Source organism: Misgurnus anguillicaudatus, chromosome 5 (genome assembly GCF_027580225.2).
Source record: "Misgurnus anguillicaudatus chromosome 5, ASM2758022v2, whole genome shotgun sequence".
Taxonomy (NCBI): Eukaryota; Metazoa; Chordata; class Actinopteri; order Cypriniformes; family Cobitidae; genus Misgurnus; species Misgurnus anguillicaudatus.
Genome location: NC_073341.2, coordinates 29,686,161 through 29,698,303, shown reverse-complemented (window position 1 = coordinate 29,698,303; position 12,143 = coordinate 29,686,161). Strand labels below are relative to the sequence as shown.

The following is a 12,143-nucleotide window of genomic DNA, read 5'->3' as shown; positions in this document are numbered from 1 at the left end:
GTCAGACAGAAGAGATAGGGGTGTTTGCAATAATCCACAACAATCAGGTCAGAGCATCATCAGTTCTCTTGCTATCTGATAAATGTACTTAATCTGAAATAGTTGTGAATTCATTTAGGATTATTCTACAGCCTGGCTTTCCCCATGCTGCCTTGTGTGCAAATTTATTCACGCTGCAAGTCTAGCATGGCAACTATGGCCCTTTTTTGCCCCTGAAATAGGGAACCAATCACAGAACGGGGAGGGGGCAGCAAGACGATGACGACGTCTATGCGACACACCGAAGCAGTTTTGTTATTTGTTATAACACGATAACAGATGCGAAGTTACTTTTCAAAGCACCCTTAGATAGTGTTCTAAGTAGTTTTGAACGCAAGTTTATTTAAAAAAAGAGCAACTTTTGCCGTTAAACAATTTCATATCCAAGAAAGATGTTTGTATGTGGCAAGACATGATAGCCACTGAGTTTTTTAGGACCAACCTGCTAGGCATCGTCGTTGACAAAGTACAATTAATTTATAAATGGTAAGTGGTATTTATTAATATCATATTGTCATTATGCCTGTACTGTAGTTGTCATAGTGCCACAAAATGTGTTGCTTTTCAATACAATATACAGCTTCCGGTTTAGTCGCATAGCTTTCAGCTGTGTGCACACGTACCGATAAAAGCGGTTTACGGTTGAATTGATGTCGCTCTACATACGTCATCAGGTATAATTGAAAGACGCATTTGATAGACATTCGTAGCGCCAAATAAACGGCTCTGGGGATATGTAAACCACGCCTCAAATACGAGAAAATGAGCATATGGTTCCCAGACCACGTCTCATTCTCTATGAGACTGGTCTGGTGTTAGCCAGGCTAATTATTCTATACATTATTTTACAAATGTCACACAACCCTGTAAGTCACACACAAACTGAATAAAACGACCTGACGCTCGATCCACAATCTCAAAAGTGGAGAAAATACAGTGTAGCACCGAGAAATAGAGAGTGGGATCGGCTCTAATATACTTTCTGGGGTATATAGTTGCAAACTATAGTTTTAAAAGTGTCAATTAGGACATAGAAAAAATGAAAAAATAAAGGGTCCAGTTACACCCACGTTGGGTAAGTGGGTAAGCTGAATTTCTGAGAACATGAACGATTTACATTTCAAATGTAAAAGTAACGCAAATAATTTGCACAATACTATCCAAAAGGCAATTTCGATGCACTTTATTCCCAGAGAGAAGATTTGAATATTTGCACATAAGCCAGGCAAAAAGTTTGAATTCACTAAAATCATTTTATTTTTAACATTCTGTATCGCTAATCATAATTCTTGCATTTGGAGACCAAACTTACATTTGCATTTATGCATTTGGCAGACACTTTTATCCAAAGTGACTTGAAGGCATTCATTGTTTATCAGTATGTTTGTTCCCTGGGATGGATCCCAATCTGGAGCTTAGGAACGTACGATCTCTATTATGTAAGCATTTTCCTTTTTTCCAATACTTCACTGCTGACTGCACATAGTTTTAACATGTTTTAAAAACTGACAATTTAACAACATGGATGATTTTACTTTTACATGGTTAAGCATTTACATTTGTGCAACTGGCAGATGCTTTTATCCAAAGCGACTTACTGTACAGAGCATGCCAGGTATTTATTTGATAATTTTGTGTGCTGATGCTCTACCAATTGACCTAGAGTGCATGCTTTACATATATCAGCATTTTTTGTCATGTCTCATTGGCTGCATGAGAAGATCCCTTTGTAAATACAGTACTGTGCAAAAGTCTTAGGGCACCATGCCAGAATTAGATTTGTTGTTATAACCACTCATTACAACCGAGGTATGCAGCAAAGCATTTGTGAAGCCACAACACGCACAACCTTGAGGCGGATGGGCTACAACAGCAGAAGACCCCACCGGGTACCGTCTCCACTACAATTTGCACAAGCTCACCAAAATTGGACAGTTGAAGACTGGAAAAATGTTGCCTGGTCTGATGAGTCTCGATTTCTGTTGAGACATTCAGATGGTAGAGTCAGAATTTGGCGTAAACAGAATGAGAACATAGATCCATCATGTCTTCTTACCACTGTGCAGGCTGATGGTGGTGTAATGGTGTGGGGGATGTTTTCTTGGCACACTTTAGGCCCCTTATGGCGCTTTTCCGTTGCGTAGTACCCCACGGTTTGGTTTGGTTTGGGTCGGGTCAGCTTACTTTTGGGAGCTTTTCCATTAGGTGCAGTACGTGGTACCCGATACTTTTTTTCGTACCACCTCGGTTGGGGTTCCAAGCGACCCGAGCTGATACCAAACGTGACGCGAAAACACTGTAGATCACTGATTGGTCTGAAAGAAACGTCACTAACAGCGTCATCGCTAGCTTTACCTGTGCTAGGCTAGCTTGCGCTGTCTCGAGCAAACATGTTGTCATCTGTGCTCTGCTATAAGTTCCCAAACACCCTTTTAGCGACGAAAAACATCCACATGTTGAGAATCAGGGACACCATAACAGTTTTTTCCAGGCTTGCAGTTTGTGGCGGAACATTCGCGACGAGCACGTCAGCATTATATGCTTAAATGCAACTTCAGTGAGGCTCAGCGGAGCGCCGTCGGCTGACGCCGCGGGTGTTTGAAACTGTCATGTGATACAGAGGTAGTGATAAACGCGATGTGCAAACATCTATTTGTGGTGGCCAATTTTAATTTTGTGGCGGACTGAGAAATAAATAAATGTATGGGAATGTACAACAACGCTCTCCTCTCACTTGTATGATGTCACAGCTGTGGGCAGCGCAAAAATAACGACACAAGCCTAAAATCCCTTCCACTGCGAAGTGATACTAAACTCGATGGAAAAGCTAACTACGCCAAAGTGAGGTGAGCTGACCCGACCCAAACTAAACTAAACCGTGGGGTACTATGCAATGGAAAAGCGCCATTAGTGCCAATTGGGAATCGTTTAAATGCCACGGCCTACCTGAGCATTGTTTCTGACCATGTCCATCCCTTTATGACCACCATGTACCCATCCTCTGATGGCTACTTCCAGCAGGATAATGAACCATGTCACAAAGCTCAAATCATTTCAAATTGGTTTCTTGAACATGACAATGAGTTCACTGTACTAAAATGGCCCCCACAGTCACCAGATCATAACCCAATAGAGCATCTTTGGGATGTGGTGGAACGGGAGCTTCGTGCCCTGGATGTGCATCCCACAAATCTTCATCAACTGCAAGATGCTATCCTATTAATGTGTGTTAACAATTCCAAGGAATGCTTTTAGCACCTTGTTGAATCAATGCCACGTAGAATTAAGGCAGTTCTGAAGGTGAAAGGGGGTCAAACACAGTATTAGTATGATGTTCCTAATAATCCTTTAGGTGAGTGTAGTATTAAAAACTGTATAAAAATGTAAACTGATGTGTCAAGTTTTTAGGGTAAACTCCCCTTCCACTTGAGCAATAGCAGGAAACTGCAGGATATCTTAAACCTAAATAAAATCCTAATTTAATCCTAATTTTAAATAAATAGTCTTTTTACTTCATTCTGCTCAAAACGCTCAAGATGTGTTTAGTGCCAAGAGAGGTCACACTAAACACAGACGATGCCTAAAGATGACATTTAGTCCTTAAAATGTAATTTTTTTTTGTGCATATGCCATGTATTTTCTGTTTGGATCTTAATAAATAGATTGAAAAGTAAATATGGATGTACATTAAAACTTCTAAAACAACAAGTCTGGTGGTGGTGGCCTAAGACTTTTGCACAGTACTGTATATGTTCACATTACAAAATCTTTAGTTTGCTAGATTAATGGTGTCATACTTCTTACCCATATGCTATGCCAAACACAGCCAAAGAGATTGTGAAAAGGTAAAAAACAGTGCATAAGAACAGTTTGGGTAAATGGGAGGGTGTGGAAAGGAGTTACAGAACTGGAATGGAGACGGCCCTTGTAAAGAAAGGAAGGAAATGAGGAAAGTGTGGCCCTGAGAAGAACGACAGATATGCAAAAGGGAGGGAAAATGTCAGGGGAGGGAAAAGGAGAGCCTATGATCCCACGTCATTCACTCGACCGTTCCCCTCCATCTCACATGATCTGAACCCTTAGAGACAGAGAAAAGAACATAGAAGGAAGAGAAAGAGGAGAGAGACAGAGAGAAGGTGGGTGGGTGGTCACTTGGGGTTATCTGTGGATTTTTTGATGTGTTACCCCCTTATTCTTAAATCTTTCGTAATCGCACATCGTGCACAAAGTGTTGATGTTATCTAAACCCTTAAAAACATATTTGCAGCCTCTCTCTCACACACACACACATGAAACTTACACAACACACACACACAACAATGAGTCACTCACTCCAGCTGATAATGTTATCCTCTCAAACACAAACACGCTTGTTGGCACAGATGTAGCTGCCAGTCTGTACACAGGCAAATGCATCAGAATGAGTCCCTGGAAAGATGCATCCAAGAATTCCCGGAATGAATTCATTTTCTCAAAACATTAAAAACGTTTCTCACAGCTTGGATGTAAATAAACAACTTGAACCGTCTCTGTGACTGTTGACACATTTCTGTTCTGCTTTAAGTTTAGTTAAACCTTCAATGATTTTTAAAAAGTAAAAAAATATTTTCTGGTGCACCCATGGTCATGATTGTGAGTTCCAGATGTGCCCTTGTGTGACATTTCTCTTTATCGTGATTTTTAAAAAGTGTTTGTTAAAGCCAATATGCCATTCTTAACAACAAACATCTAATTTATCCAGACAATCTCATATCAGATGTCCCAAACATGACTGTAAATGATACTGATAAAGCCTGTTAACCAAACAAAATATTACATTTAGCTTTCACATACAAGTATCCATCCAGTAATACAAAAAAGACCACTTGAATCAATTTCGAACAGCTTTTGTAAAGTGCTATAATAAAGCAATAAACCCCAAGAGGCAGTGGGTTGCCGGTGCGTTTTGTAACAGCTAAGGGGCGTTGTTAGGCACGACGCGAAGCGGAGTGCCTAAACCCCCTTAGCTGTTATAAAATGCACTGGCAACCCAACGCTTCGAGGGGTTTATTGCGTTTATAAAACGGTTACTTCATATGCATAACGTTAGCGGGATTTTATAAAATAAAACACAAATAAGTTGTAATTATATTAGTATAAATATTACTCTTCCGCCAAACAAAATAGTTCCTCAGAATCAAGTGTGGCTGCAACAGAGCGCAGTTCACAAACAACAGAGACGCAGCAAAGATACAATGAAAATATCTGATTAAAGACTGTGGTGTTTATTTTATAAATCAACATTCATCTAATTTATACATTAACATTTATATCGTGCAACTGTTGAAGTGATGATCAAATATGTTTGTAAGCATGCTTAACTTTTTCCCCGTCAGCGTTTTTTTTTAAGTTACCACCCAGTTTTAGTTGAATGCCTTACAGAAAAATGATCTTCTTTAAATAAACATAAGAAATCAAATGAAAGAACAGTCCATCCGCTTTCCAACAACATCAAAAAACGTTTCATCCTACCTTCATTTGTTGTCTTATCAGTTATCACCTCTCAAATTTTCAGCTAAATGCGGAGATAATTCCATTTTTGTGAGGAACTTAGAGATCAGATTCAGAGCCTGATCAAAACACACGCTAAATCCACCACAACGCTGTTGTGTCGAGTGAATGCCTCAGTGTTTAAGTTGGGTAAGATTGCCCTCTAGTGGATAATAGCGGAAATATCAATAAGACAAAAAAACTTCAGAGAACGTTTTCTCTTTATTGATGAAATGTTTTATTTATTGACATTTATCTTGATATCGCCATAATTGTGCAAAGGTAGAAAAATTAAAAAATGATTAAAGACTGTGGTGTTTATTTTCATAAATCAATACGCAGCAACAGTGGCGCAGTGATACTTATGTAAAGCGGTCTGAACCGTGGGTTTACCGGGGTATTTTATCACGGCTTAGAACGCGTTTCAACCAATCAGAATGAAGAACCAGAACGAGCCGTTTTATAAATTATTTTTTGTATGTCACTATAATCGTCTCAATAATCATCTCATCGCAATTGTTTGACCTCATCGTGATGATTTCAGATCACCGCAATGATTGCACATCTCTTTAAAAACACAAGGGGGAGCTGCAGAGCCTATATAAACGAGACAGTATGAGATGGCGCCCCATAACTGACAGTGTGATGCGATACATTGCAAAAAAATGTATGAGAATTAAATGTCAAAGCAATAAGAGAGACAATTAATCATCATAACATCACAATTTATTAGACAATTAACCGTCAGCCAAATGTCATAATCGTGACAGCCCTAATTACATCTAATAATTTACAGTAAGTGCAAAGAAAACAAGGACAAAGCTACAACAACAGCCATTTTTACTGCATGAAGAGTTAAGCAATCTTGTAAACTGGTATCTACAAGTATGGACTTCACCATGAAGCACATACTATTAGTTCATAGTACTGGGAGAGTAGCCAAAACTGAAACTAAAAAGCACACCAACTGACTCAACTATCAATAAAAGCCCATAGAGATTCCCAAAGCTTCCCACGGAAATCAGTCTGATCTCTGCCCTGCTTTCCCTCCGTGTTACCACTTGATAGACTGGTGTTCAGAGAAAAGCTCTAGATCTGATTGGTGGGTTTTTAATCAGCTGTTAAAGCGGAAAGACACCTGTTTGGTGTCTTGTGTAAGCAAAAACGAAGTCCAAACATTTCACTTAAAGGTTCTCTAAGCGAATTCACGCGTTTTAGACCATAAAACATTTTTTGTTACATACAGCAAACATCTCCTCACTATCTGCTTGCTTCCTGTCCGCTGATCAAACTGTAAAAAAACGCGATCTCTGTAGACAGCCCAGCCTCCACAAACTGCAATAATAACAAACTGGCCAAACCTACACCAGAAACCATAACAAAGTGTTCTAACCAATAAACGCCAAGAAGGATTTGGAGGTTGGGTTTGGCCGCGTTCATGAAAGCACGGAAGGGAGGGGGAGGAGTAAACTATGCTCAGTTTGTTTGAAAACACATTTCAAAAATCAACACACAGATTTGCTAAGAGAACCTTTAAAGGGCTCATGGCGTAAAAATCTGACTTTTTCCATGTTTAAGTGGCATAATTGGGTCCCCAGTGCTTCTATCAACCCAGAAAACGTGAAAAAGATCATCTTTGCAAGCATGTGAAAATTAGGTCGTTCAGATTTTGCCTGTTTTGTAGCGAGGCCGATTACAATAATACCGCCCCCTTACTCTGCACTACCCAACCACGACACTGCCATTTAGTGCAGAGGGAGAAAATAATTAACTTCACAATTGAGTTTCAATTGCAACAAACCACCATCATTGCGATCAGTGTTTGCATTTGATCAGCTCATTTGCATTTTAAAGGACACACCCCAAAACGGCACATTTTTCTCGCACCTACAAAGTGGCAAATTTAACATGTTATAATAAATTATCTATATGGTATTTTGAGCTAAAACTTCACATATGCACTCTAGGGACACAAAAGACTTATTTTACCATTTTTTAAAAAAATCTCATAATATGACCCCTTTAACATACTGTGACACTGTGAAATCCAGACAAAAGTCTTATAACCTTAAAGGTTACTTGTTTCACACAAATGTGTATCTTCCCCATAAAATGCTTATATGTGATATAGTGTGTGTTTGACACTGACCACTGAAGAGGTCTCCGTTGCTGTAGGCTTTGCTCCGGCCCTCTTCGTCGGTGGGCACAGCCGACACCTGCTTAGCCGAGGTGCAGCCCATGGCCGTACTCCTACCCCCCTCTCACCATCTCACCTGAGAGAGAGAGGGAACATACAGTATTTAACAAGCAGGCAAAAACATATTTAAAATCATCATATAAAACTGGTTAGCATCTTCTATCTGCTGCATAGCTGTTACTGTACGTATTACAGATCACAAAAGACACCAGAAAAAGAAAACACAACTGAGATGAGTCAAAACAGATCCAGACATGCTTTCTCTCAAAGCCTGAAGCCTTACGGATTCCTAGTTTTACCCATTACTTACGACTGACCTTTGCAGAACGTCTCCGAATTGAAGCAGAGCCAAGGCCGATAGACACGGATAGACATTCAAAACAAATTCAGCATTTTCATGTTTAAAGCGCATGCAAGGCAAACAGCCTTGTTTGTTGAAATGCCTTTAAATGGCCAAAGCAGGTTTTGAAACGGAATTGAAACTCATGATCACCTGTTCTGTAAAAATAAATGTCAAATTAAAAGCTTCCCACTCTATAAACGCTTAAGAAACTTGTAATAGACATTATCTCCTAAGTAACTAAGGTCTTCCTGTAGCTCAATTGGTAAAGCATTGCATTAGCAACGTAAATGTCATGGGTTCAATCCCCTAAACTAAATGCACCGTAAATTGCTTTGGATAAAAGCATCCGCCACATGCTTTCTTCAAGAACAAAATGACAACACAGCTGCTTAAAAGGTACTTTCTGGCAAATAAATGAATTTTAACACCATTTCGGTGCTGATGTGGAAAAACATCAATGCGGATAAGTAGTTACCATCTGTGAGCAGCAGCAGATGTGGTGCATTTACTAGACAAGGTAATCTGGCAATTTTACTGCAATTTAATGGCTTTCATGTATAACAGTGACAACATCCCATCTCAACATCTCACATGGGACTCGAAGACCCTGTGAACGTGAAAGAGGACAAAAAAAGAGGAGAGGAACATCAAAAGAACCGGCGGCGACTCCTCCTCTCTTCTCCTTGTTTGAAGTTGACAGGAGGGGCAGTGTTTACAGCTAAAGCTCTGCCTTCAGCAGCACGGGGTGCAGGACAAAGCGCCAGGTGTACAGGCGAGAGAAAAGTGTGCCTGTGCGCACACACAGGTCTGAATGCTCTGCTGCTAGTCCTGAGCAAACAAGATCTTCCTCTCAGATCAAATGGAGCATTTTTGTTCAATCTATTCAAAACAGCAACACCCGAAATTCACACATTTTTCAACCACTTGAATTGTTGGCTGTGCCACTACTGACCAACATGGGTTCGAGTTCAGTGCAACGTTTATTTCTACTTTTGTTTACATGCATGCAAAAAAATGTGTGACCTTAGATCCACTTGTGTTTGTGTGATCCTGGGAACTAAACCCCTGACCTTTGCCACTGTTGGCACCAGGCTCTACCAGCTGAGCTACGGGAACTCTTTGGTTACCTAAGAGGCAGTGTCGTCTCACACCTTTTATGATGACAGATGTAAACACAAAGCCATCTGGACACCTGTGTCTGGTATACTTACTCTAACACAGAGAAAATGCTTACGTCTGTGTTTTACAAAAGCGGTGCGCGCTCATGTGTAGATCAGTGCTTGGATATAAATGCGTGCGTGTGTGTTTCTACACAGGTCATGTGAGTGTCATGGGACGTCATTATCCAGATGTGTGTCACTAGGACATTCGATTAAAGGATTAGTCCATTTTCTTAAAAAAAATCTAGATAATATACTTACCACCATGTCATCCAAAATGTTGATGTCTTTCTATGTTCAGTCGAGAAGAAATTATGTTTTTGAGGAAAACATTCCAGGATTTTTCTCATTTTAATGGACTTTAATGGACCCCAACACTTAACAGTTTTAATGCAGTTTAAAATTGCAGTTTCGAAGGACTCAGAACAATCTCAAACGATGCATAAGGGTCTTATCTAGCGAAACGATTGTCATTTTTGGCAAGAAAATAAAAAAGATGCACTTTTAAACCACAGGTCATGTGACGCGACAGCGTGACCTTACGTAATATGTCATCACGTTAAGAGGTCACGGATGACGTATGGAAACTACACCCCAGTGTTTACAAGTGTGAAGAAAGAGGACCGCTCTGACGTTGTTGTATGTGGAATGATACAAATTAATGTCTTTGTGTCAGTTTATTGTTTAAAATGATCTGCAAATGTGCGTTTTATATATGTAACATGTGACCTTTCCACGTCATTACACAATTACGTAAAGTCGTGTTGGCTTGTCACACAGCTGGTGGAAGACGAGGAGTTGTGGTTTAAAAGTGCATTTTTTTTTTCTTGCCAAAAATGACAATCGATTCGCTAGATAAGACCCTTATGCCGTGTTTGGGATCATTTAGACTGCATTAAAACTGTTAAGTGTTGGGGTCCATCAAAGTCCATCAAAATGAGAAAAATCCTGGAACGTCTTCCTCAAAAAACATAATTTCTTCTTACTGAACAAAGAAAAACATCAACAGTTTGGATGACATGGTGGTGAGTAAATTATCTGGATTTGTTTTTTAAGAAAATTGACTAATCCTTTAAGTCAACTTAAGAGCTGAAGTGGTAAAGCATTGTGTTAGCAGTGCAAAAGGTCATGGCTTCAATTTCAAATGATCACACATACTGATAATATGCATATCTTCATACTCTAGTCTTTCAGACATAAACACAGACGTACTTTCGTAACATCTGCTCAACCTACATTTAAACAAAAGTACTTATGACAATAGACATAATTGATTAATTTGTGAGGAGGACAAATGAATAACCTCCTTTTAACCATCAGCCACAAAAAGCACAGCTATCACACCTATCCTTCAAATTAACACACACACGCAATAAGTGCACATCTTCAAAATAAGCCGCAGGGCTCAGAGCTGTCTAAAAGCAACTGCACCCTTGCCCTGAAAAACAGGCTGATCGGGAGAGAATGAGAATCATGAGAAAATCCAATCCTTTGAATCCACATCGGGAACGGCACGATCACCGGACCTCTGCTCCGGGGTACCAGAGAGACACATTCATTCATCTGCCCCTGTGACCGGGCAAACAGGGGAGCTGCTCCTTGGCGTAATATTTACTTACCCACAACGGCTGTAGCATCAAGCCCTCCGTCACTGTTTAAACAGACCATCAGATTGACAAGCCTGACGAATCCAATGCCAAAGCACACGCAGGAAACTTCTCAATGTTGTCTAGGCTATCTTAAGACTCTCTTTCTCTCTCACTTTCGTTCGTTCTTACTGTTAAAAGCAGGGTGAGTGGCAGTTTGGGGGTGGAGAGATGTTGAAATAATAGCACTACTGTTTAAGTAGGGAACTACTCTCTAACCGTAACGAGAGAGAGAGAGAGCGAGAGAGAGAGACAGAAGTTCTTGAAACACAGTGTTTTGGTTAAAGGTCGCTAACTGACTGAGAAAGAGACAAGAAGTGAGCAGTTCCAGTGTTTTGGATGTAACATTTGAAGGTAAAACATGAAATATAACTTTACGCATATTGAACCATCGGTTTATATTTTCCTAAACCCATGATGATGGAGTCCAAACAGCAGACAAATATCTATATCTATTTCCAAGTTTTCTACTTAAGATGAGGGAAACATGCATTTATTATGAATGCGACAAATAATGACAAGTTTTTGGAAAACAACATACATTGTATGAATTCTTTGATTTAAAAAGGCACAACCAGAAGCAATAGTACCAAACAAATGAAGAATGAAGGATGGCTCTTCAAAGAACATTTAATATTTATTAGGGCTGTCACGATTATGAAATTTGGCTGACGGTTAATTGTTTTATAAATTGTGACGATTATGATGATTAATTGCCTGTTTGTTGCTTTGACATTTAATTCTCATACTTTTTTTGTTTATGAAATTATTTTCACAGATTGTTGTGATTATTTAAATATAAACCTTGAAAAAGATTTACTGGCAGTAAATATTAATACACATAACACATATTTAAATTTAATCTGGTACTGTCTCGTTTATACAGGCGCTGCAGCTCCCCCTTGTGTTTTTTAGAGAGATGTGCAATCATCGCGGTGATCTGAAATCATCGCGATGACGTCAAACAATTGCGATGAGACGATTATATAATCATTGTGACAGCCCTAATATTTATTTTAATTTTTGTATGTGCATTTATGAGGAAGAAACAACGCTATGTATGTGACATTTCTCTGTTATGGACGTGACAATTCTGAAAGGTATACTTCTTTAAAGAGCACAAATGTTCCGATTCACGATTTTACATGTCCTTTGGTGTGCAAGTGTGTATTAGTACATGTTAATGATACACAAAAGGTACATTCCCCAAAGTAAACGATGAAGCGAGT

The 12,143-nt window shown here is 39.4% G+C and overlaps 1 protein-coding gene across 2 annotated transcripts in view; it reads right to left on the bottom strand.

The window, feature by feature from the left end:
* The window catches only part of LOC129414323 (uncharacterized protein C1orf21 homolog), a 38,170-nt gene that overhangs the window by 19,976 nt on the left and 6,051 nt on the right, over positions 1 to 12,143 (bottom strand). The window contains exons 1-2 of one of the 2 annotated variants that reach the window (XM_055168348.2): positions 10,888 to 11,065; positions 7,718 to 7,841 (exon numbers count right to left, since the gene is read on the bottom strand). In XM_055168348.2, coding sequence (XP_055024323.1) covers positions 7,718 to 7,808 — 91 coding nt within the window. In that variant the 5' untranslated portion in view covers positions 7,809 to 7,841; positions 10,888 to 11,065. Of the gene's footprint in view, positions 1 to 7,717; positions 7,842 to 10,887; positions 11,066 to 12,143 lie in introns of those variants that run through there. The other variant, XM_055168347.2, reaches the window with a different exon arrangement.